The sequence below is a fragment of the Echinops telfairi genome, unplaced genomic scaffold (assembly GCF_000313985.2).
Source record: "Echinops telfairi isolate 266 unplaced genomic scaffold, ASM31398v2 ScPeMD7_8;HRSCAF=38, whole genome shotgun sequence".
NCBI lineage: Eukaryota > Metazoa > Chordata > Mammalia > Afrosoricida > Tenrecidae > Echinops > Echinops telfairi.
The window spans coordinates 17,345,824-17,372,505 of record NW_022103905.1 but is presented as its reverse complement, the minus strand read 5'-3'; the positions used below and the strand labels follow the sequence as shown (position 1 = coordinate 17,372,505).

The following is a 26,682-nucleotide window of genomic DNA, read 5'->3' as shown; positions in this document are numbered from 1 at the left end:
CCTACAGACAACTGATTTTTGGTAAAGGGCCAAAATATATTAAATGGGGAAGAGATAATTTCCTCAACAGAAATTATGTTGGAGAAACTACATTTCCGCTTATAGAAGACTGACTCAGGGACTGTACCTCATTCCATATACGAAAATGAACTCCAGATGGATTAAAGACCTACTTGGAACCTCTACAACTAAATAGACCATCAATACAAAAAGAAAGACAAACTTAGGGGTCAATACAGGACATATATACACTGTCAAATATGACAAAAAGCACACACAAAGCAGAAGACCCTCTAGATGATTAGAACCTCCTACATAGAAGACACATGTGAATCACAAGATTTTACCAAGAGAATTCACAGGCTGGGGGAAAACTGTTGAAGGCATATTGGATGAGGGACTGATCTTTAAAATCTACAGAAAACTTCCACTCTTCCACAAGCAAAAGATGAATCTTCCAATTTAAAAATGGACATTGGACATGAACATACAGTTTACCAAAGAAGATACCTTCGGGCAGCCAAGAAACAAGAAGAAATGCTCATGGCCACCAGCCACCCCCACCCCCCAAGACAATGTAAATCAAAAGAGCAATAAGATACCAGCTCACCTCAGAATTGATCGCAAAGTTCAAAAAAAGCAGAGAAGAACAAATGTTGGAGGGGGTGTGGAAAGATGGGTGGGGTGCATGGCTGGTGGGACTGGAAAGCAGGGTGGCGCTTCCTCAAGCAACTGGGATTAGAAATACCCTGTAACCCAGCAACCACTTTGCCTGGTATGTACCCTCAAGACATAAGAGCCATAGCGTGAACCCATGTGCATCACGCACATGCACTCATGTGCATCACGCACTTGCACGCATCACGCACATGCACCCGTGTGCATCGCGGCGCTATTCACAATAGCAAGAAGATGAAGACAACCCAAATGTGCATCAGTGGAAGAATGGGTAACTTTGGACCCAGACATGCAATGCAGCACTCCACACTGTTAAAGAGTAATGGTGTGTCTGAAGTGCCTCCTGACCTGGATGGGTACGGAGAACATCAGACGGAGGGACCTTGGTCAAACACCAAAGGGCAATTCTTGTCGGAGACCACCCGTAGTATGGTATTTCAATCAAGACAAAGGGTTTCATACCAAATGAAAAAGATTGTGATGGTTTCCAAGGATGAGAGGGAATGGAGGAGGAAGAGCCATCGGCTCAAGGATAGACAGCTGTGAACTTGGGTGAAGGGGAAGATAATATCCTGCAAGAGGGAGATAAGCGAAACGGGATGAGAGCTGTCGGAAGGACAAGGCAGCCTCTGGGAGGCTCATCGGTGGTGAAAGCTGAGGAATGCAAATGAATGGCCTGATGTGGAAGCACCCACCTCGTTCACAGTAAAAAGTTGATTTACTTTAGTTAGGTTTAGCTGGTACAAACTGTGTACCTTAAGTTTTGTGCTCCATTAAGATAAATCCACCTGGGAACAAGTGGCCAACAACCATTTGCAATAATGAACGAACCCGTGTGGGTGTGGGCAAGGGGGTGATGTGAAGGACGGTGGCACGGGTCCGAAAAGGAAGGTGCCAAGAGTTGCCCATGTGCAGTCATCAGCACTGACCGGTCCTTGTAAAAACAGCTCAGTTGTAGAGCCGCTGTGTGTGTTCTCAAGGACAACAGGATGCATTTTGAAAAGAAAAGTATATTCACTCCAGGGGATTTCAAATGAAATAATGTATACAGTGAACCCTCGTTTATTGCAGTTAATCGGTTCTAGACCCTACCGTGATAAATGAAATTCCGCGAAGTAGGATTCCTTATTTGTAAATCAAATATTTTCGTAGTTAGAGCATAGAGGACATGAAAAAACACCCTTTAGTCACCATTACACTCGTATTACCCAATTTATTAAATGAAAAAGGGAAAATACAGTAAAACATTTTGGAAGTTACAATTATCATTTATTATATTATTTATGGCATCTAGTTTACAGTATTACATATTTCACATACAGTATTATTATACATAGTTCTTACAAATACTGTAATCAATAGCCAACGGAATGTTTTTCTTGTGCCCGTCATTGATCCAAACGGCTAAGACAGACTCCGTTTTTACTATGAACTTATTATGACTTGTCACGATGCGCTTTGCTTCCTTGTTGAAAGTGAAAGTAGCCGTAGCACGGATGTTTTTTTCCTCTTTATGGATGGAGCGAACGGAAGACTCATTGAAGTCGAAATGGCGTGCAACCTCCACGATTTTCTTGCCACCTTTGTCATATCCAAAAGTTTTACCTTTTCCTGGATGGTGAGCATCTTCCTCTGGCGCTTATTTTTATTGTCAGAAGGCTTAGAAGAAGCAGCTCGTTTAGGAGCCATCATAGGGCTTAGATAAAATTTCTTAAAAATCGCAAACAATTACAGTACACTGTACAAAAGCAAAAATGCATCTGATACGTAGCTCTGATACGTAGCAATGCAGACAGAAGCGTGTACAGTATGAACCAATCAGTGGCAGTAATGACAGAGCATGCGCTGTTACGCAAAAACCGCGATAGAGTGAAGCCGCGGAAGTCGAAGCGCAAAGTGGCAAGGGTTCACTGTATAAAGTTTCTGGGATTCTTCCTGATCCGCAATGAACAACCAAGACATGACAGCCATTCGCTAGCATTATCGTTATGCGAGCGCCTGCTTGCTTCAGATGCAGCGATCAGTATTTATTCTTAAAATGACCTGACAGCTTCAAGACCTGCCAGTCTCTGATGCGGGCCCCTCAACAGCCCCAGCCCCTCTCAGTGAAGCTCCATCTTTCTGATCCCATATTAAGTCCAGGCCCAACCACTGTGGGAGATTAGCCTCCACTCAAGGGACTCCTTGAAGAATCCTGTGAGGCCAGACGTATAGGCTTTCCTGCAACCCAAAATAGGTCATCCCCTTTCCAGAACAGCACAGGCTCTACTGCCGCAAGAGCTGGAACATTCTATTAAGAGATCCTGTGCAGCACTAAGCAACCGCCGCTAGCCACTCGCTTGACCTAGTTACCTAATGTCCTCTTTGGGTCCAGGTGGGGAGTGAGTGAGTAACAGTGTATGGCTCACGTGACTGTCACAGAGACTTAGAGCAAGCGGAACTGGCACCATTATTAAGGTCCAACTGAACACGCTCAGATCCAGTTATTTCCCATTAGGTTTTTTATCTAGAGAAAAAAAAGCGTAGTTAGCGATCACAAAGAACATAGCACAGTCGTTATGTCATGAATCGGAGAAGAAGCTTCCAAACATTTGTGGGAAAATCCCATGATCTTTTTTCCCCCCACAAACTCTTTGAAGCCTCCTCCTATCTCATATGCCTTAGACTAAGCTGAGTCTCTCTCTCGCTCTTCATTTAGATCTTGTAAAATGACTCATTTTTGTCTTTTCTACACTCACAGCTCTTTCTTCTAGAAGAGATGAGAGAGCGAAAGTATGATGGATATGCTCGGGTGATTCAGAAATCATGGAGGAAATTCGTGGCCAGGAAGAAATATGTCCAAATGAGAGAAGAAGGTATTGTAGTCTTTTTGTTTCTTGCATTTACAAATGCCAAGAGTAATCCTGAGCCTGGTTGAAGTCACCAGCCTGTTTAATAGGCATAAAATATAGTGTGTTCACTCCCTAACATTCAGGTGCAGCTCCTGGGTGTACTCCCTCACCATGTAGTTTCTTCCTTTCTTCCGGGACTGATCCTACTCCTTTGTTCACTCTCTTGGCACCTGTAGCCTCAGACCTCTTGTTGAACAAGAAGGAGAGAAGGCGAAACAGTATTAATAGGAACTTCATCGGGGATTACATTGGGATGGAGGAGCACCCGGAACTGCAACAGTTTGTGGGCAAGAGGGAGAAGATTGACTTTGCAGACACGGTGATCAAGTATGACAGGAGGTTCAAGGTACGTGCAGACTGCTCTTCTCCAAGAGTCCGCAAGCAGATCCCTTATTGTAAATAATAATGATAATAACTCTTCATGTGGCTTTTAAAGTTACTATGATCAAAGCAGAACATGTTCACTGCGGACATTTTTAGAGAATAACAGATAAGCCAAAGGCAAAATAGCGACTAACACTGTTAACGTTGTGCATGCATCTTTCAGACCATTTTCATGCAGGAATACATTTGCGGGTCTACATTTCATACTGTTTTGTATCTTGGGTTTGTTTGTTTTTTTTCTCTTAATGTAACAAAGACAAGGCTTTCTATACTAATAGATCTATTTTACATTGCTGCGTAGTATTCCGATGAAAAGATACATTAATTACTCCATTTTTAACTAATTTCTCATTGATGAATTCTTAGTGTTTTGCTTTTCCACTATAATAACTGTACTGTGTCCTTTCATACACTTACTTGCTTTTATCTCCTAATATTTTTTTAATATCTTGGTAGATGTCAGTTTCTGGGTCAAAGGATTCAGAATATCTTTATAATCATTGAGCAGTATTGAAAAGGTGTTCTAACCTTTTCCCTGAGTGAATGACGAAGGGAAGCATTATTAATTAGCCACTGGGTAAAGAAATGATTTCTCATCTCTTCCCTGAGATGCTATTTTTACCTGATAGGATAGTGGTCTTAATTAAAAGTGAAACCTGAAGCTCCCATAGTTTAGACTCAAGATGAGCAATGTTTTGGGTGAGCAAAATTAATAAGATAAGTAGCAGCATGAATTTAACAAGAAGGCAGATGTTGTTTTGCTAAAGCCAAATCATTCCTTTCCACTTGAAGATGGAACAGGCTTTGCATGCAAAAGCAAGCTGCTTCGGTCAGCAGGACTCGGTCATAAAGGTAGTTTATTCTCTCAGATGTTCCAAAGGATGTTTATGTTGTATTTTTAAGGACTACCGTAGAAATGAAAAAACATCCACTCTAAGGAAAGAAAAGTTTATGAGCTCCCGAGGAAAGACATGACACTTGAGGGCTCCCCATTTGAGAAACATGCTCTAGCAGATAAGTGGGAGGGTCATCATGTGTTGGGATGGTTGGGACAGTCCCATGCCCACCTGTTGCCCTAATACCTCGGGTAGGACCATGTATGATCCAATATTTTTTAAGCCAAGAAAGAGTCAAATATCAGCAATGTTATATATGTTAACAATGAATGATAACACTGCCTCCATCATGTCCCACAGACTTGGGTTAGATGATGGTAAATCCAGTGGTCATTTCAGCAGTAGACAGCTTCCCTCTGGCCTGGTGACAGGCATCCAGGGTGTGGACAGCTGTCACTCCATGTAGACACCTATGCACCTTCTGAAGCATCTCTCGTTCCAGGGTGTAAAGCGAGACTTGCTTCTGACCCCCAAGTGCCTGTACTTAATCGGACGGGAAAAGGTGAAGCAGGGCCCAGACAAAGGCCTGGTGAAAGAAGTGCTGAAGCGGAGGATCGAGATGGAAAGGGTCTTGTCCGTGTCCCTCAGGTGAGTGGCGAGGGGTTTGGGACAGGGCTGCTGCATCTCTCCTCCACACTGCAGCAGAAAGACCTGCTGGGCTCCTCGGGGGGTCGGATGCTTCCTCCCCAAGAAAACTTGAACTTCGTAAGTCTCAGAGAGTCCGCATATGACAGGAATAAGACAACCAGGAAGAAGAAATTAAAAATGCCTTCAGGTCAGCTCTTCTGCTGAAGGGGCGCTCAGATCCTTTGTGGCTCTAAATTTTGGAATGAATCCTTGCATGCAGAGCACGCTGGATTAGAATCCGTCTTCCTGAGCCCTGTGCCCCATCCCATCGTACCAGGTCGAAAACTTCTAGAGCCAGGTTCCTTATGCAGTGGTGGCCACTGGGGCTGTCCACTTCAGTTTGCAGCGAGTGGCCTCAGATTATCCCAGAACGGACGTTTCTTGGAGACTCCGTAGGAGTCTTTCTGCCTCTTCATACAGGGGAAGAAATGCAGATTGATCTTCCTGACCTGTAGTCCGGGAGTCATTGCCCAGGCAGGTGCCTTGGCGCTTCCTGTCGATTACACTTGGCCCTCTTTTGGCATAAGTCTTCCATGGGTAAGGAGACTTCTCTCCATCCTCACGTGTTAAGAACTCTCAGACTTCAGTTCCCTCTGAGAGGAAAGGTCCCTCCGTCCCCAGATGAAGAAAAGAGGAAGAGAGGCCCCGTTGCTTTTTGCCTGAGTTCGCCCCTGGCTCCTGGTGAGGCTATTCCTTGCTGTGCCAGGGGAAACAATGGGCTGCCAGCGAGTTAAAAATTAGGTGTTGCAAACATTCCGTAGAGTTGAGACGCCTCTCTGAACTCTTACTGCACTCTGATCATGAAACTGCTGGGCTTGGGGGAAAGCTGGGGTGTTGTGTGCAGGTGTCTGACCTGCCAGGCTGGATCTCCCGCCGCCAGTGATCTGCGAAGCAGACGTCCACTTGTGTCCATCCTCGCCTTGAATCAGTGTGGTTTCTGCTTGCATTCACTCCTTGTGCTGGTGCTATGTATGTGTGTGTGTGTGTGGGGGGGGTGTTTAACACAGGCCTGCCCAGGGTGCAGTGACAGGCTCCATTTATCTGATAGGTCTCAGTGGCACGGAACTCCAGGAGATACTCTTAGGTGCTGTCTGCTTTTCAGAAGGTCTCTCAGCATTGGGCCCATGGGCCCACGCCATAACTTGAGCAGGGCAGTCTGCTGGCCAGGATCTTCCTGGGGTGGCTGGGCCCTGGGGATCCTGTCATTTTAGGGAACCCCTACAGGAAATACTTTCTTTTTCTTTGCCCATGCATGGCAGCCAGTGTAATCTACCTAGGCTAAGCTGGCTGGGTTGAAATGTGCTCTGTGCACTTGATAGTAAAGCTGTGGCAGCCAGCCAGAGAGTCATAGCTCTGGGGCCCATGTGGGCATTTTCTCTTCTCCTGGCTCTTATTAGTGCCCCGTCTGTCGTCCGGGAGACCTGATGGTATAGTGGACAAAGCGTTGGGCTGCTAACGGCAAGGTCAGCGGTTTGAAATCAAAGCTGCTCCTCTAGAGAAAGCTGAGGCATATATGCTTCTCCTGTAAAGATCAACAAGCTGAGAAACCCACACGGGCAGTTCTAGTGTGCCCTCTGGGGGTGCTGTCAGTCTGAGTCAACTTGATGGCAGTGAGTTGGGTCTGGGTTTTGCTTGGTATCTGTCTTCAGTCTCCCAGCCACCCAAGGCATGCTGTTCTTAAGCTGAGGCTCGTGAGGCTCATTAATCATCATGCGATCTCTTCCTTTGCGCTGACACTTTGATCCTTAGGATATGGTGGATCGAATCCGTGAGTCGTTATTGTTGCATGACAAAACCAACCTGCGGGAGAAACTTTCATTCAATCACCATAAGAAGTTTACAAGAAAAACCAACCCTGAGTAGTTCACGCTCAAATCCCTTCTCTCAGCCTCGGGGGCTACCCAGTCCCGGGGGAAGCCAGCTTCGTGGGCTTCTCTCTCCTTAGAATTGATGAGCTGGAGCGCTGCTTCCTAGTGGTCGTTCCTTTTAAGAGGGGGGCGGGGGGGTGGGGTCCCATGAGGTGCTTAGCTTAAACGTTGCTCTGTCCAAAAGAGCAGAGGGAAGGGGAAAGGGTCCACAGCCTTTGAACTTGCGCTTTGCTACATGTTGCCATTGCTCGGGACTCACACTTACCAAGACTCCGGCGCTGCCATTCTGTCCTGAGTACATTGGAGGAGGCCAGTAGTGAGCCCGTGCATTAGGAAGGAAGAGGCGCGACAAGGACTTGTACAGACTCACACCCAGAGCAGAAGAGTGTGGTGCAAAACCACGGGGCCTGCATCTGAGTGGCTATTGTAACAAAATGGTAGAAAGAAACATTGTAACAGTTCTCTGTCATAAAACAGTGGGAACATGTGCTTGCAAATGTGTTGAGATTTACTTACTTACTGTGAGCTGAAATTGTGGCACCTAATGGTTTATTCAAGGATCCCTGGTAGCTCAGTGAGTTACAGTTGGGCTGGTAATGGCAGGTCAGCAATTCGAAACCACCAGCCGCTCCATGGGAGAAAGAGGAGGCGTTCTCCTCCTGTAAAGAGTTCCAGTCTCGGAAACTCACCCTGTCCTGTAGGGTCACTTTGAGTCGGAATCAACTCAGTGGCAGTGAGTTTGGTTTGGGGTTTTAGCAACTCCTGGGAAGAAAGGTTTTCTACTGTTTGTCACTGAGGGAGGGGATTCAGATTGGATGGCTGGAGTCAAAGTGTCCTAATACATCTCGCAGTTCCAGACACATTCTGATCCTTGGCCTTGAACTTTCTGATCTGTTTGCGTGCTTGCTTGATGCTCATGAAACACACAGGCGGTAGTTCCATCCTGTTCTCTGAGGTTGCTGTGAGTCAGACTTGACTGGATGCAATGAATCTGTCGCTGTTGTTTGAGAGTGAATGAATGCTTTGCTTTAAAATAACCGATGGGGAAGTAGGGAATGGAGGTGTCGATCACTATGATTGTCTGCGGATTAATAATCACTGCAACCTCCCGACATTTTGCTGTTCATTTTACTGTTCTCTCTACTCTTTCATGCGATTGAAATTTTCCATAATAAAGTGGTTTTTCTTAATCCTCCAGTAGACATCGCATTTTCAGAAATCTTCACCTTTTACAGATAGACTGAAAAAGATCGCGTTGAACTGTAATTGATATTGTTAAACATTCTACTTATGCAAAAAAGAGCCCCTTTAGGACTTTGCTCAGGGTTTTGAAAACAAACGTTTTGGGGAAGAAGAGAGTGGTTAAGGGAGTAAAACAAGATTTTCTAGTGCTGTCAGCAATACAGCCGTGAACCACAAAGATGGGGGAGGAAAAAGCAACCTCTGAGCCAAACCAGGACCAGCACGGGCTCTCTGCACACGATTCAGCATCAGACATCTGTAAGAAATTGCAGCTCGAGCATATGATTAAGACGGGGTGAAGTCCAAAGATAAGTCTGATTTTTTTTTCTTAGAATAAACAAATGTCAAAAGCTTTGTTTTCAGGCCTACGAATGGGGAATAAGCGGAGAGAGACTTTGTCCTGGGGGAAGACGGTGCGCTAACTCTTAGGCCTGGGTCACTGAGGGAGGGGATTTAGAATTTGATGGTTGAAGTCAACACTGTCCAAACACTTCTCGTCTCGTTTTGGGGCGCATGATGATAATTGACCTTGACATTCTGGGCCTGTTTGCATGCTTTCTGTAGGGTCATGAAACTCATAATGAGTCTAAGCACATTAATCTACTCAGGATGACTTGGGTTGGGTTCATTTTTTCTGTTGATTAATCACTGACCAGCTGGACACATCCAGACATGTCAAAGAGGGTGTGAGGCCCAGTAACTAAAACAGAAAGGAGATTCGGGGCGTCTCGCCACACACACCGAAAGTGGGTGCTTACGGTTTTACTCCTTCTTTATCCTAAGGCACCAGTTTTCGTACACCCTGCTTGGGGGCTCTGCTCTTTCTTTCTTTTGAATTACCTAGGAGAGCTGTCTGGAGGAAGTTTTACCTAAGTTGGAATTTGAGGGACATTCTAGGTCTTTGCACATTTCATTTTAATGCTTTATTTTGTATTCTTGAGCCATCCTTTGAAGTTTTCTCTTCTTTTACTTCATCGTTTCTTCCAGGTCCTTTACTCTCTATTTAAGAGCAAAATTCAGTCTCTTCTGACACCCATTTTGTTGTTTTCTTTCTTTCCTTCCTTTAAAACGGTGTGATTCATGTGAGAGCTGCCTTGGTAATCTTTTTTCTTCATCTATAATGTCTGGATGCCATCGCACAACTCTCCTGGTCTTTGGTCATTCGTGTGCAGCGCATCACATCTATTCACATGTCTCTGAATTCAGGGGGGACGCACTCAAGGGCATGCTTTGACTCTCAAGGACTTGTTTTCATCTCAGCTTCATCTTACATTTGAAGATGCACAATTGATGGCCGGCCCTAATCTCTGATGTCACAGTTCTTCAGCAGTCCTCTGCAGACGTGGTTGATCTGATTTCCGTGTAGTCCCTCTGATGCGCTCCCCTTGTGTAGTAACCATTTACATTCCGTTTGAAAACGCTGGTGGCTGAGAATGGGTTACTGGTCTTGCCAAGTTGTATCGTGAGATCTCTGGAGTGGTTTCTATCACCAAGGCCATATTTTCCAAACCGCAGTCCTTTACCTTTGTTTGCAGGATTCACATTCCAGTAATTCTTAATGACGCATCTTCATGCATACTTGACCAATTTCAGACTGCAGAAGTTGGTAAAAATAAAAACACACACAAAGAAAAATCATCATTGACATCATCTCTTTTTTTTTTTGAAGTTGAGAAAGATTTTATTGAGGCAGGGAAAGAACTCCCAGGAGGGAAGGGAGAGCAGAAGGAGGGACAGGGGTATCTTGAGCCCCCGGGTAGGTTCCAAGACCCAATGAGTTAGGTCAGGGAAATCGCCCATCTTTTTTTTTTTTCCTCAATGATTTTATTGCGCTTCAGGATACATGTGACATGTTCTTGACAATGAATGTGATGCCATTTCTCTCCCGTGTGCTACTCCTGGCACAGTTGAACTAGAACGTAGACTTATCTGGTTCACGATGGCCAATACCAGTCCCTTTCAGCTCACTGTCAACCTACAGTATCAATCTTCAGGCGTTCCATTTCATTTTTGACAACTTACAATTTTTCTAGATTCATACTTGGTGCGTTCTGATTATTAGTGAATGTTTTCAGCTGTTTCTTAGCATTTTGGGTCCTGGCCTGTCAGCAAATGAAGGTCTGAACATTGTACTCCATCCGCACCATTAAGGTTGACCTTACTTTAAGGAGACAGCTCTTCCTCAGTGACCTCTCCCATGCCTTCCAATGGGCTGGTCTTCCGGCATGAGATCAGACAATATTCTGCTATTACTCATCGAGTTTTCATTGGCCGGCTTTTCAAAGAGTAAGTCTTTCTTTGTCATCCGTCTTAGCTTGGAAGCGCTGCTGAGACCTGTCCACCGGGGGTAATCCTGCTGGTATTTGAAAACCTGGCGGCATAGCTTCGAATTTCCCAGCGAGACAGCAGATTGACAGGCAGGCAGTGGAATGACCAATGCTCTGCACCCATAAAGAACCCACCGCCATTAAGTCAGCCCTGACTCGGTGACCCTGTTGTTGTTCTTATTAAATCATCTCATTGGGGGCTCTTACCACTCTTATCACAATCCACACATCCATCCCTTGTGTCAAGCATATTTGTACATTTGTTGCCATCGTCATTTTCAAAAACTGTCCTTTCTACCTGAGCCCTTGATATCAGCTCTTCATTTTTCCCTCCCTCCCCACACCCCTCCCTCATAAATATTTGATAAATTATAAATTATTATTATTTTTGCATCTTACATCATCTTCTGTCTCCCTTCACCCACTTTCCTGTTGTTCGTCCCCCTGGGGGTGGGGGTTTATATATCAATCATTGTGATAGATTCTCCCTTCCTACCCCCCTCTACCCTCCTGGTATCTCTATTCTCATTGTTGGCCCTAAGGGGTTTATCTGTCCTGGATTCCCTGTGTTGCAGACACTTACCTGTAGCAGATAAGTCAGATCTAGTAGCAGATCTAGTCAGATTTGTAAGGTAGAATTGAGGTCCCTCCAGGGTAAGGTTGGGGGAGAAAGGGGGAACTGAGATCGCAGTGATCTACATATAACTCCCTCTCTGGGGGATGGACAACAGAAAAGTGGATGAAGGGAGACATCGGTCAGTGTAAGACATGAAAAAATAATAATAATTTATAAATTACCAAAGGTTTGAGAGGGAGGAAGGGGGGGGGGAGCTGATACCAAGGACTCAAGTAGAAAGAAAATGTTTTAAAAATGATGATGGCAACAAGTGTACTTGACACAATGTATGGATGGATGGATGGATGGATTGTGATAATAGCTGTGTGACAATGGATGAATGTATGGATTGTGATAAGAGATGTAAGAGCCCCCAATAACAGTATTTAATTTTAAAAAAGAAAGAGGACTGTTGAGGGGTCAAGTAGAAAGAAAATGTTTTGGAAATGATGGCAACATATGTACAAATATGTGTGATATAATTGATGTATGGATTGTTATAAGAGCTACAAGATAAATAAAAATTAAAATAAAAAAATAAAAGGGCGGCAAGATAAATTTTTTAGAAATAGCTGTGTGAGGCCTCCCCTCCCCCCCTACAAAAAGAATTGAGGTCATGATAGTGGGGGAGAGGAAGCCCACATGGAAGGAGCACATGAGCCTGTGTGATCATGAGGTGTTAATGGGATCAGGTATCAGGCATCAAAGACCCAGAACAAAAAAATATCAATGTGAATGAGGAGGGGCACAGAGTGGAGACCCAAAGCCCATCTGTAGACAATTGGACATCCCCTTACAGAAGGGCCACAAGGAGACGAGCTAGTCAGGGTGCAGTATAGCACCATGAGACATACTTTCCTCTAGTTCTTTAATGCTTCCTCCCCCCCACTATCAGTGAGCTTATATATACAGAAGCAGAAAACCTCAGCTTTATCCCATGAAGCAGGTTTGAACTGGCAGCTTTGCAGTTAGTAGCCCAACACTTAAACCACCGGGGAGCTTTTACATGGCTAGTATTCCTTCCAAAATGTCCACACAGCATTCTGACTGCATAGGGGTATTGTTGTGTAAGCCGTCTGTGAAAGGCCAGCTCCCCTCCCCTGGCACCAGGATCTTCCCTTTTACTTGTGCTTTGGTTCTACATTAGACCTTTCTCACGTGGCTTCCCAGGGCTCCTTCCTGCAGGAAGACAGAAATGCCGGGGCTCCAGAGAGGCTGCTTGCTGGATCAGCTGCAGGTCATTAACTCCTGGTCTCGGCCGCACCGAGGCCCTACGGAACCAGCAGAGAGAAATGCTTCCTCTGGTCTTGACCTTGTCATATTCATGGGACTGAACTGAGAGACCACAGGGGCTGCTGTTTAAATGTAACACATAATACACGGAAGAGGAATCTCTGATATCAAAGATTCCCTCTAAAGCCCAGTGGTCCTCGGGCATCAGCCCCATGGCCATTCTGGCCTTGTCACAACCACAGTGCTCCTGCTGGCACGGTGGTGCCAGGCGTCCCGGAAGGAGAGCACTGCTTTTGTGAGGTGCAGCTTCAGCTCTGGTTACAGAAAGAACATCTCTGTCACTTTTCCTATGCCTCGTGCGATTAAAATGTGACCCTGTGCAATTCCATGATGGCAAATTCGCTCATTGATTTTTTAATGCCATTTTAATACCTAGTAAGCCCCTAATAATAAGATCTGTAAGAGCCCCCAATAAAATGATTTTACGTATATACCATCCTCTCACAACCTGGCTTGCTCATTGGACAATAGTATTTGGAGGTGATGTATATAACATGATAACATGTATAACCTGAAGCCTTTGAGATGGCAGCCGTGTCCAACCGAGGCAGGGAGCACGGCTCTCAGTTCTCCGTGTGTTGCAGCCTGCCCTAAGCATTGCCCGAGGACTGGCTTGGCCTCAGCCTCTCGCTCCCGTCTTCCCTCCAGCTGCACACAGTGGGCCAGCCCTGTCTCACGTCTTCTGTCCTTGCCCTATGCGACCGGTTAACTCGAAGGTAGTGATGGGGGCTTGCTTGTTTTGTGCAGCCTTGCTGTATATCATGGGGCCTTGTTGGCACAGTGGACTACAAGTGGCACTGCTAACCACAAGGTCAGCAGTTCGAAGCCACCAGCCACTCCACTGCTTTCTGCTCTCATAAAAATTTAGTCTCAGAAACCCACAGGGGCATTTCTACGCTGTTCTGTAAGGTCACGATGATGGCAGGGAGTTTGAGCCCTGAGCGTCACTGTCTATGTCTATAGCTGCATTTGTACGATCTAGTAGTTACCTGGCACGACATATAAGCAGAACACAATATGGCAGTAGACTCTTATGAAATGACTTAGGCTTCCTGGCTTCCCTTGGGTAACCAAGCTTACAAATCTTCAAGTTAGGGTTTATCACAGGAACTACAACATAACATACATTCTATTAACTGGACACTTCACTCTTAAATTGGTTCTTTTCAGCCACATTCTGTTTAAGATGTTCTGGGTTTTGAGTTCATAATTTCTGTCATAGGATTGAATGTGAAAATTGATATTTTTTTAACACAGACTAAATGGTCCTTACATTTTTGTTTTAAAGGTCACGTAGCATTCCATTGGTTATGCTTCTGTATCTTTAGGGACACTGCGTTGGAATGGACTTACTGGCCGTGGGGTCTTTGTGGGTGTCTGGACCTTTGGCCAGAGCATTTGGCCACGCTGCTCTGCTCTGTGGGGAGGAATCGGCTGGACAGTGATGGTGTTTGGTTTGGTTGTCCTGTTTCCTTTTACTCATCCCAAAAAGAAAGACCGTGCAACGCGTCTTGTCCTGTAAGATTAAAAAATTAGTGGAAAACGATGGCATCAACAGCTCACCGAGGCTGCCCCTTCTCCCCGCAGCACTATGCAAGACGACATCTTCATTCTCCATGAGCAGGAGTACGACAGCCTGCTTGAATCCGTCTTCAAAACGGAATTCTTGAGCCTCTTAGCCAAACGTTATGAGGAAAAAACCCAGAAGCAACTACCTCTGAAATTCAGCAATACGTAAGTTGAAACCTGTGGTGCCCAAACTTCTGGGAAAACTTCTAGAGGGCGGATCTGGGGTGGGGGGAGGACCTGGGGTGGGGGGAGGACCTGGGGCGGAGGGAGGACCTGAGGCCGGGCCTGGAATCTTTCCAGCTTGAGTGCTTCCTCTCTGGGTGCCTGCGTCCCCAGTGGGAACGACCAGGTGTTTGCCGCGGGCTTTGAAAAGGTCACCCTTGCATAGCTGCGAAGTCATGTCGCCATAGAGTGGTGCGTTTTATCATGGAGACGACAGTTAGCAGAGAGAAGTCAGGAAAGATAGGTTTCAGATAGCGCCAATAATCATCCCTGAGGCTGGAGCTCCGTGTTGGGATCAGAAGCAAGTGCCGAGGAAAAGCCCTTGTGCACGGGCTTGTTGGTGGGACATGCTCAGACTTTCTGCTTGTTGTTGTGTTGTCCGTCAACTTCCCTTCATTTGCTTGCCTGCCGGCTCTGCTGGGCCAGGCTTTGGCTCGCTGCTGCACGTCTAAGTTCCTATTGGATGAGTACGAGTTATTTCGCTTTTCTTAAAACTGGATGTGGTCCATCTCTTTATTCATAAGGAGGCCTAGAGAGAGCCTTAGTTCTTCCGGAAGGGCACCTGTAATTACTGCTGGTGCGGCTGCAGAGAATTGGATGCTGGTGGGTCTATGAGTCCCTCACAGCGTTCCCAACGAGCAGTGTGACTGACCCTGGGTCCCAGGTGCCGGTATTTGTTTCTGGGACTTTGTGGTAAGGGAATAACTCAAAGACACGTAGAGAGACACTTGATAGAATGAGAATGCAGTTACTGGAAGTTACCTTTTTCAATCTTACACCACCAGAGAGCTGACGTTTGCAAACATGCCAGTGCATTACGTCGGTATACGGGAGCCACAGGGTGAAGCCCTGGGCAGTGAACCAGAGAAGGTTAATGGCACAAGCCCCTTGGCAGCTCAGGAGAGAAAAGGCCTGATGATTGGCAGCCTGGGGCAGTGCTGCTGCAGCATGTAGGCTTGCTATGAGTCAGCATTGACTTGGTGACTCACAGTAATAAACCTGAAGCACATGGACCATGCAGGAGCCCCAGTGGCATAGTGGTTATGCATGGGGCTGCGATCCGCATGGTTGGCAGATTGAAACCACCCGTAGCTTCATGGATGAAAGACTGGGCTTTCTACTTCCATAAACGGTTACAGTCTCTGAAACCCACAGGCGCTTGCTATGAGTCAGCACTGACTCGACGTTTGTTTGTTGACAATATGGGAAAAGGAAACATGCCTGGGCTTTTTGGCATGGTTGGTCCCTCCACTTTAGAGTTTGGTTCCTACAGTTGTCACTTTCTCCTTCCTGGGTGCAGGGACGATGGTGAAGGAAAGGAATTTCACTAATTAGCGTCATGCCAAGCCGACTCTTAGCCCTCCACACACTCGGACACAGACCCCGGGAAAACCCAGGGCCACATGAAGGCAGTAGGTGTGCCCTGGACACCTCCTCTTCCTTCTGTCCCCTTGGCAGACGCCACCTCGGTGGGTGTCACGATGGAGTGGCATCGACACCTTTGAAGTGCTGGTTTCTCACTGGGCTGGGCCGCACCTATCTCTGCCCAAGACTTGTAGCCAGTCCAAGTCCTGGGATACTCGGCCATCCTCTGGCCCCTGTGCCTGGTTCAGAGTCTCCAGACTGGTCTCACTTTCACACTGGGCTTTCCCATCTGGGGGCCCTCAGGTACCATTTTCTCCTTGGCCCATTCCCTCTTGTTGACCCCATCAACTGTGCTTGTCCCAGGCTGGAACTGAAGCTGAAGAAGGAGAACTGGGGTCCCTGGAGTGCAGGCGGCTCCCGGCAAGTGCAATTCCACCAAGGCTTCGGTGACCTGGCCATCCTCAAGCCTAGTAACAAGGTGCTGCAGGTCAGCATCGGACCCGGGCTGCCCAAGAACTCCCGTAAGTGCCCTGCCTTCTGGGCTCTCGTGCCCTGCCTTCTGGGCTCTCCCGCCCGGCCCTGCCTCCCCCTGCTCTGCTACCCACTTTACTTCATCCCTAATGTCGATAACGCATGCGAGGTCCGGCTGCTGCTTGTGCTGGGGTTTTCTGCAAAATGGAACATCTCAAACTAAAAGCAAGGTCAGAAAGAGTGGTAGGGTAAACGTTCTGGAATGATTGAGTACTTACGGATTGTATACATAGCGTTATAAGATCAACTGTGTCTAAAATAAGCGACCGTTTGTTGGAACTCACATTTCCCAGCCCTTTTGTCGGAGCTCATCAACAATACGAACATTCTCCTCCCTACCAGCTCCAAAGACACTTGCCATCTTTGCCTTCTCTGCAGGTTCAGAGGGCTGCTAACTGCAAGGTCAGCAGTTTGAAACCACCAGCCACTCCTCAGGAGAAAGATGGAACTTTCTACTCCCATAAAGAGTTACTGTCTTGGACACTTACAAGGGACACTTGTACGCTGTCCTCTAGGGTTGCTGAGTCAGAGCTGACTCAGTGGTAGTGAGTTTTCTGAACTGTGTCATTGTGAAGCAGATCTAGGATCCCCCACCGTTACTTGGGCAGGTTTCTAGTGAGCCCACCCGCACTAACCCAAATCCTGGTCCAACTCCTTCACTTTGGTCCAACTCACCACTTTGATTCTGTTCGTAACTGATCCTGATGAGATTGGAGCCCTGGCGATGCCATCAGGAAGCAGTGGACCCCTGACCGCAGGTCAGAACGAGGAAGCTGTGTGCTCCTAGCGAGATTCACTGCCGTGGAAATCCTATCCAGAGATGATGGTCAGCATCAACTTGATGGCAGGGGTGGGTTTTGATAAAACCTGACTTAAAGTGTACGTTATAATGCTCTAGACTGCATGTTCCTCTCATGTGGAGGCGTGTGAAAATTGTATACTCTGTGTGTGGTCCATGGGGAGGATGCCATCGATAGATAACAAGGCCTTTTTCGGGTTGGTCTTCATAAGGCACACAGTGACAGGCACTGTGACAGAGCCCTGTTGCTGTTGAGCCGTTCTAATGCAGAGCAACCTCTAGGACAAGACAAAACTGCCTCGTAGAGCTTCCCGAGTGGACGGCTTGACCGAAGCCGACTGCCCCATCCTTCTCCTGGGGAACAACCGGGGTGCAGGCTGCTTACCTTTCCATTAACAGCCAGGCTCATAATCCCTGCACCCCGCGGGCTCCTAACACCCTACAAATAAAGACCAGCGCTACTGTTCCTTCATTGGTTGGTGTGAGTCTAGGCATGGACCTTGCAGGAACCTGCATTTAGGAGACTTTTAAGTAACATGTATGTGAGCAAGGTGAAAACTCTTCAGGGATAAGAAATGGCGAAAAGCAGCCTTGTGGGCCCCAAGCCTGAGGGAACAGCGGAAGGGACAACTGGAGGTTGAAGAGGCAGCAACAGCCAGGCCCAGCAGAGAGGGATCAGGCCTGACAAATGCCCCCGTTTTGTCCTGTCAGCACCCCTCTCCTGCCAGTGCCTCTCATTAGCCAGAAAGCAGAACAGACCTGAGGGCAAACGGCTGTGAGTGGATGTGTATATAAGTCCCAAGGTGGAGCAAGATCTCCCCCAGTGCTTTATTGTATCCCTGTGGGAGGGAGTGTTGGCTGTTTGTCCTGAGAGGGAATTCCTCGCTGAGCCACGTTCCTGGGCCCCTGTGGTCCGTTCTCCCAGCATCCTCTCCCACCAACAAGGCTAGCTCCCACACTTCATGCTAAACGTGCTGATCACGTCCTACCTTTCTCTGTTCTTCAGCTTTTCTCCCATCCAGCAGATCCTTCCACGCCCTCCTCACTGCTTTAATTAACCCCTGGGGGGTAGTTGGGGGCTTCATTTGGGAATAGCTGCCTGATACCTTGCCTTTCTGCTTACGTCTCAGCTGGCTACCCAGGGCCCTGCCCTGCTGGCACTGACTCGGCCAGGGACACAGATGGGCAGCTCAGCTTCCGTGGATCATGCATAACGTGAAGGCAACCCTTAAAATGGTCCATCGGACTCTTTTGAAAGTCTCCAGGAATAGAAACACCTTTGGAAGACATCATTAATAGCTCTCTGGAAAGCTGCTGTCTCAAAACATTTCAGAACTGTCTCTCTGGAAACATCAGCTCCAGCCCTCCCCGCCTCCGCCCTTGCCCCCATCCAGTAGCTTCCCACGACAGTATTTCCCTCAAATAGCCCTTCTCCACTGCAACCAGTCTTCAGCCAATGTCTCCAAAGGTTTCTCGCGCCAAAGGACCATCAGGAACTTTAAAGTCAACCAGTCGTGCTGATTTTAACTTTGTCTTGTGTGTTTATTTTAGGTCCTACCAGAAAGAACACGACCCAAAGCAGAGGTTATTCCAGTGGGATGCAAAATGCCAACTACCCCATGAGAGCTGCCCCTCCCCCCCCAGGTGAGCTGAGCATGCCACGCTGTCCTAGTGCGGGCCCTGTCTGCACCCAACACTCACGAATACGCTGAGGAAGAAACCAATAACATACATGTGCACAATGTAGCAGCCAAGGGCCATTTCCATGCCAGATGTGTTCCGACCCATGCACGGCCCTCTCTATGACCCCCAAATTTGGAAAAAGTAAGAGTTAGGCTGAGAAACAGCTGGATTAACCATCTGGAGTCCATTACGCAGTGATATTACTCCCTTGGGAAAGACGTCCCGCCTCAGGAACAGACAAGGGTTCCTTGTTCTTGACACTTGGAAAGTTGTCAGCTTTAAGATGTAGGATGCTGCCCTTCCGGAAATAGACGTTTGCCAGGCATAAGCCCACGGCCCCCACCTCCCACCAATACCACCACTTTCTGTGTAACTAGTTCAATATCCCAGTAGAAGAGCTGCAGTCTTGGCTGAGATCCGGGCGACCTGCTCTGAAACAAAAGAAAATACTCATTCTAGCTGAGAGATTGGCAAAACGTGTGCAAAAGCTTTTCTTTATCAGCGTTTTGTATCAAAGCTTCAGATTTTGTATTTCTTGCATTTTAAAAACACCAGAAGATATCACCTGGATCAATAACATCCAAATGTGAATGGATGAAAGACCTTTCACTTGTAAAAGCATGCTTCTTGTTCAGAGAGCACTAAAACAATTCACAGCGTTTCTTCTCCAGCCCCCACCCCCAATTGCGCACAGAATTCAACTCATTTAAAAAAAAAAATGGTTCCCTGAATGTTTGAGGTGGAGGAGTCTGTGTCTGAAAGGGTCATCTTGGGACCACACTGGACCCAGCAGTTCCCCCAGGGCGTCAGACTCTCGTCTGGAATTTCCCAGCTGTGGTTGCACTGCTGTCTCTGGTACTGGGGGTGAGAGCTCATTCTCATCCCTTCAGGAGCACTCCAGTCTGCCGTGGCTCAGCTGTCTCTCCTCCACCTTTCTTTGCCCTTGAAATTATAGATAAGCACCAAGCAAACTAAGAAAAGCAGAGAAGTATTCAATTATCTATTGAGATGTCAGCTCCCAGCACAGACGGCTGGTTAGCTGGCCGGGACCATGCGGGAAGCTTCTTTGCCTCGGCCAGGCTGGCCCGAGTAGCCTCAGACCGCATCTGGTCATGAAGTGCCTGCCTGGCCGTGAGCTCCTCTTGAGTGTCTGTCTGTGCACCAATAATGAAGCAGCTAGACCAGAGTCCCTTTGATCAGCACTTCTCCAGCCTTCAGGGGTGACCACATTGGGCCTGGGTGGGGAGGGGAGACAGGGATAGGGGGGCAGGTTGTTTGTTTGTTTGTTGTTGGTTTTATTCTCAAATCTGTCACAAATCATATTTTGAAAACATTTTACCGTGAAGTAGGTGACAGTTGACAGAGCCCATCAGTTGTTCATTCAACAATCCACGCGTGCCTGCTGGAGTGCGTTTGGTACCTGTGAGTGGATGCCTAGATAACTCATTTATATGTGGAATTAATGTGATCAAATGGATGGCTACTAAAATCACAGGAAATTTTCATTTAATTTAAAATCTTCTTAAAATCAAATCACAGGAATTTTTAAAGCATACCAAAAAAAAAAACCCAGCCCAAATGCTGTCTTATTAGATTCAACCACCCTGAAACTGTGTCTATGGAGATGCTGGGGAAGTTTTGAACCAGGCTTTCTTGGGTTCTGAGCATAGCTGGTGAGCTGGGCTCACCAACGAGGCGAGAGGACCCCACCCTGCATGCCATCGTCCGGATGTCCTGCTCTACTGTGGCCCTCTCTAGCCACTGTCTTTCACAAGTGCCACCTCTTCTATCTAAGCATGGTCCCACTGCCCTTCTAGGGAGACCCAACCCAACCTCACCCCCAGGGGCCTAGTAGCTGGGTAAGAAGAAGGTTGCTTGCCCCAAATTGACAAGTCCATGCCTGGCCTGTGAGAGGAAATGAGAGAGAGGCTTCTGAACCTGGTCCATGCACTGCCCCGAGAGAACTGTAGCTCTAAGTAGAATCTATTAATTGGGTAAGGGGTGGAAAAATCTACTTTTACATTAGAACTAGAGATAAAGAGAAAATGCATGTCCACGTTGGAAGTGACTACAGGATTCTGGGCCATTCCTCTCATTTCATTAGTGAAGAAGTTGGCACTCTGAAAGATCAGATATCTTGCTCAAGGTCAACATAGTTACCAGAGCTAGAAATGGGCCCCTATTCCTCAGACAAACAAAGGGTCATCCCTCTGGTACCAAAGAGTTCTTCTCTTAATATGTTGCAAAGTGATCTTGATGGTGGAGCCCACCAGAGTGTGCCTTGGGGAGTCTTATGTTCCTTCGCTGGTCGAGAGCCGTCAGTGGGAGATATGATGGGGCGGCTCATCCATCACCTGGATTGATAAGGTCCTTTTCTGTCAAAGACCACGGCTGGGAACCTATCACCACAGTCAGTCTACTACTTAGTAGCTAAAGTGATCTTCACTAGGGAGCACTTGGCTAAGATGGGTGATCCGTACAGATGGATCCCTGGCCGGTGCAAAGCGCGTTCTCTTACTATGGGCTCCGGCTGACTGACCAACCTGGAAACGGATGTCCAATTGTTTAAACAGCTGCCTGCCAGTCCTTTGAGTCATAACCTCATGATTTTTCTTAGACTCGTGAATTTGCCTGCCAACTAGCTGTAAACTTACCTTTCCTTGACTGTGGGCTTTGAAACCTGAACACCTGGTACATCTGTTCTCAAAAGGCAACAAACATCTTTGGAGTGTGTCTTGTGTCCCAGGCACTTGCTGAAAGTTTATGATGTATTTGCTCTAATTTTCACAATCTAAGCCTCTTGGGACTAAGGCCCAAGTTGGGTAGCATGCCCTGAATCACATGATCAGACTATGGAAGAACTTCAAAGAGCCTTCTAGCCACGGATTGGAAAACTGAACCTTTGCTTTCTTGTCTTTTTCTGTCTCTAGGATACCATCAGAATGGAGTCATCAAAAACCAATTTGTGCCACATCCCCATGGTCCTGGAAACCAGAGATCCAATCAGAAAAGCCTGTACACGTCCATGGCCCGCCCACCCTTGCCACGGCAACAGTCTACTGGCTCAGACCGGGTGTCCCAGATACCAGAGAGCCTGGATTTCCTCAAGGTCCCAGACCAGGGTGCTGCAGGGTAAGAGTGCCCCATCCTGGGTGCAAAGCTGGCAAGCTCCTCTCTCTATTGCGCCAAGGTTCAAGGATTTCTTTGGGTTGTCTCTGTGCGATTCTAAAGTTCCTTTTGCTACCCAAATGCAATCAAGGCCGCGGTCGGGGAATTGTCTGACCTTTCTAAGTAGGTGTCTATGTTGTTGGCACACACGCGCTCATTTCAGCCTCCAGAGAACGCTTAGACACATCAGCAGAGAAGTCCCCTGTAGCCTGAGATTCAATTACTCTAACCTTTTCTGCTCTCTGGAGAGCAGGCGCGGTGGAGAAATAATGGATTATTGATCTATCTGTGTGTGTAGCTGCTAAACACAACAGCTGACCGAGTCTTTAGTGAAATTAGGAAGAACATTCCAGTTTCGATGAGAAAGAGTTGTTTGCTTTTGAATTCTGGTGTTCAAGGCTTTAAGATGAGAGTCTTTCTGCCCCTTGTTGAGAACAGAAAATAAAGATTGGTGAACGGATCCCAGGCTTTGGGGCTCAAGGAAGTGAGTGATGGTTCCTGGGGCTGTGTGTAGGTTTTCAAAGATGTAGCCATTTGAAAAGGAATTTGATGTGTCCTGTGGGGTCCCATAGGACAAAACCAAGACCTTAATCCACAGTGTGTGACCTCTACCCGGAGGGAGATTTGGCATCCGTGAAAAAAGAGCATTCTAGCAGCACCTCGTCCCTGGAAGTAATCGTGCATTGGGAGGAGGGAAATGACCCAGCAGAAATGCTGTAGAGGTATTTTATCAGTGGGGGCCAGAGCTGGATGAGTGTGTTAGGGTTCTTTAGAGAGATAAAACCAGATTGCTGATAATTTTATATATACATTTATAAAGATAGATATATATAACACAAGAAATGAACTGTTAAATTATAAACAGATAGATATATAACACAAGTAATGAACTGTTAAATTATAAACAGATAGATATATAATACAAGAAATGAAGTTAAATTATAAAGCAGTACAAATGGCTCAATGCAACTCACTCCCGTGAGAGAGTTGTGAGACACAAGCAGTCCTTCAAGTCTTGAGGGCAGTTTGGTAGTCCTCTGTAGAGAGAGAGCTAGGCTATCCCAGCACAGGCAGCAAAACAGCCAGGAAGGTCTAGCGGAAATAATGGGTGGTGAGGGTGTTTCCTGGGTGCTCTCAGCAATATCTTGTAAGGCATCTCCCTTAAGCAGTGCTACTGATGCAGCCCCACCTAGCATATCAACTTGAATAGTTTGGCTAATCTGCTCAGGTGTGGATTGTGAATTAATACTTTCAGCTGGGAGGGGTGGATCTGTTGACTGGGGTGGGTCAATTGTGTCTAAGGGCTCTTCTGGATCATCAGCCCATATGTTCCCATCCCATGTTTCAGGGTCCCAACTTTTCCCTTACTTTGGTTTCAGACACTGCTCTAGATCTGCAATTCAGCTGCCGTTGTAATTCAGCCACTCGCATAATGAGACTCTGGGCCTGGTTCTCAGCAATGTCAGCTCTTTTACTAGAGGAGAGAAGGCTCTCCTTTGTAGCACAGATGGAAGTTTTCAAATCCGTTAGTCTGCACCTGAGGTGCGCTTTTGAGGCTCTGAGAATGAGCATCTTCCTGGAGCCCCTTATGAAACACAAAAGCGAGCCCGTGCCTGACCTCCTTACACTCCTCTGCTGCACACAAGCTGCCGGGTTGCTGCGAAGGCTAGAAGCAATAGAAGCAAATGACCTAGTAGGCTACTTGGTATGTAAGAGACTGCTCAGTCCTTCGTACCTCATGAAGACGCATCCACCATCCATCCCCTGGTGATGACATTGTTCTGGTTGTCAGGTGCCGTTGAGTCAGTGCCAACTCAGTGTGACCCCATGTACACGAGCCTTGTCCACACCATCCTCACAGATGTCTGAGCCGTCGCACGCCACTGATGGTCTCCCCCTTCTTCCCTGACCACCTACTTTATTGACCATGATGTCCTTCTCCAGGGACTCCCAGGAGTTTCTCCTGTTAACATATCCACACAAGGTGAGATGAAGTCTAGCCATCCTCACTTCAAGGGATCATCTCCGTAGTGTTTCTTCCGGGACTTGGTTATTCCTTCTTCTGTGACGGAAGCAGTGACCTTGCAAGAGCCTAACAATGTTGCATGGTCCTCAGCAGTGGAGCAGTTCTCTGAGCTGAGCCGGGTATTGGATCTGCTTCGGCTCACTGTCTTACCTCTTTTCCTCCCTCATCTCCACTGTCTATTCTAACTGTATCTCAAGAAAGGTGAAGGAATTCCAGACGGGGACTTGGGTAAAAGTAAAGTCCTGGTGTGTTAGTCTGGGTAGACAAATTCATAGACACTCATATGTGTATAAGAAAGAGCTTTTTTTTAAAAAAAAAAGAGCTTTATATGCAAGAGCAATTGAATATTGAGAAAACACCCCAGCCCAGTCCAGATCAGGTCCATGAGTCCAATATTACCCTGTATGTCCGATACCAATCTATAAAGTCCTTTTCAGACTCACGAAACATGTGCAATGACACCCAATGCAGAAAGATCATAGGCCAGTGGGTGGGCAGTCTTGTGGATCCAGTGGCGGCGTGAGCATCTCAGCATTGGCAGGGATCTCTACATGGCTCATCCACTTCAGGGCACTAGCATAGCTCCATGCATCTTCTCAACAGGGATGTCTAGCAGGGAGTGAGCGTGTGTCCCACCTCCATCGAGCTATTTATCTCCTTAGCACCTCCAAATGAGATCATTAAGCTACTACCTGATTGACAGGCTAGCCTCCACTCCTTCACTCTGAGGCCTCAAATTGACACCAGATTATGTAACTACCACACATGGCATAAGAAAAACAGCTGCTCCTTCCTCTGGGTGGAGACTGTGATGTGTTTCTTACATTGGCTCCTTCCTCCTCACCATTATGGGGTTCTTATGAACCTTGCCGTATCCCTATGGCCATTTTCCTCTGGCAAGTTTTAGCATCTTCATCTTATCGCATCCACAACATGAATACCTCTCATCCTTCCTTCCTCTTGTGTACGCTGGGTATACCTGGTGGGTCTAATCCAGTGGTTCTCAATTTGAGTGTGCACCAGAATCACCTGGAACACGTACCAAAGCACAGCTGGCTGGGCCACCTCTAGCGTTTTTGACTCAGTAGGTGAGGGGTGAGGCCAAGAATGTGCGTGTCTAACTGGTTCCCAGGTGATGTGGATGCTGCCTATGCATGTGGAGAGAACCACTGGTCTAAGGATACCGGCTTGCTGCTGACTGATAAGGAGGGAGGGTGTTCCAAGAAGATGAGTGGGCAGGGGCCTGTTGAGGCAACAAGATCCCCCCCTCCGTCACCTGCACCGACGTTGTTCAGAGAGATGAAACGGCTGAGAAAAGCGAACTGCTCTGTCACCCCTTGTCCTGGGCCCCGTTTTCTGTCCCAAAGAAGGCGAGGTTTTTAAAATCAATGAGGAAAATGCACCAAATCGCTTAGCTCTCTCATCTAGCTTCCTACTTGCTTTGGCTTTGGCAAGCAAAACCATCTTTTCTGCCTGCTTGGCACGTTAGACTTGCACGCCAGCCAGCTGGGAGCATCTGTCAGCTAAAAGTAGGAAATTGAGGAACATCGTGTCTTAACTGAAGCTGCTCCCTTCCAGCCCTCCGCTCTGTGGCTCCCTGTTTCAGCCTTATCACACCCTTTGAGGCCTTTAGGCCCAAAGGATCTGGAGCCCACAACTCTAGCTGGGCCGCTCGCTGGCTGTGACTCTTGGAGGACAGCTCACCTTCCCAGCCATCCACCAGGCTGCATGACTTCCCAACTGCCTACGGTGTGTAAAACTCTGGAATCCTAGCTAGCTGCCTCTTCTACCCCTCCAGCTGATGGCGCCTCGCGTTCCATGAGACAGTGCTCTGCTCAAAGGGGTGGTGAGCTTTCTCTTCGTGTGCATTCCCTAACGCACAGAGGAGTGAGGCTTTAATTCGTTTCTCTGCAATGCGGCCAGGGACTGTGCAGTTGGCATTTCTGGAGCCTGGGCTACCTGCAGGGGGAAAGACCAGGCTTTCGCACACAGGCAGTTCTGCCCGTTCCTGTAGGGTCACTACAGGACTCAGTGGCGGTGAGTTTGGTTGTCTGGGTTTTGTGCTTACCTAAATTGAACACGTCTCCTTTGGACCAAGGAAACGTGAATTGCATTATCCCACCAGAGATTGTCGGAACAAACTGGGGGTTTGGGGGTCCTGAGCTTGTGCCTTTCCATAAATATGAATATCTCTGCCTCACAGTTCCAGATGGGGACTCTGAGTTTACCTCTCTGTAAAAACACCATTCCCAGTCTTTTAGTGGGTCTTCCACACCCTCGGGCTTCCTTCTGTTTTCCCTCTGCCCTGCCATGCATTTTTTTTTTTTACATTTAGCATAAGCGGTCATTCTTTTGGACCATGTAATATGGATAAATTTAAATGGTGTCACTCCATTAATTCAGGAAAGCCTTTGTCAGTTTATTTCAGGTTCAAGTCCATGTTTTTGGAGAGGGACTTAAACACATCGCTATATTCATTACCAGCCCCGGTGGTGAT

General features: G+C 47.2%; 1 protein-coding gene across 1 annotated transcript in view; it reads left to right on the top strand.

Moving 5' to 3' along the window:
- MYO1E (myosin IE) overlaps nt 1–26,682 on the top strand; it is a 261,215-nt gene that overhangs the window by 218,858 nt on the left and 15,675 nt on the right. The window contains exons 21-27 of the mRNA XM_045286475.1: nt 3,419–3,533; nt 3,746–3,915; nt 5,292–5,437; nt 14,410–14,556; nt 16,342–16,499; nt 18,860–18,952; nt 21,922–22,123. Of these exons, the coding sequence (XP_045142410.1) occupies nt 3,419–3,533; nt 3,746–3,915; nt 5,292–5,437; nt 14,410–14,556; nt 16,342–16,499; nt 18,860–18,952; nt 21,922–22,123 (1,031 nt within the window). The remainder of the gene's footprint in view (nt 1–3,418; nt 3,534–3,745; nt 3,916–5,291; nt 5,438–14,409; nt 14,557–16,341; nt 16,500–18,859; nt 18,953–21,921; nt 22,124–26,682) is intronic.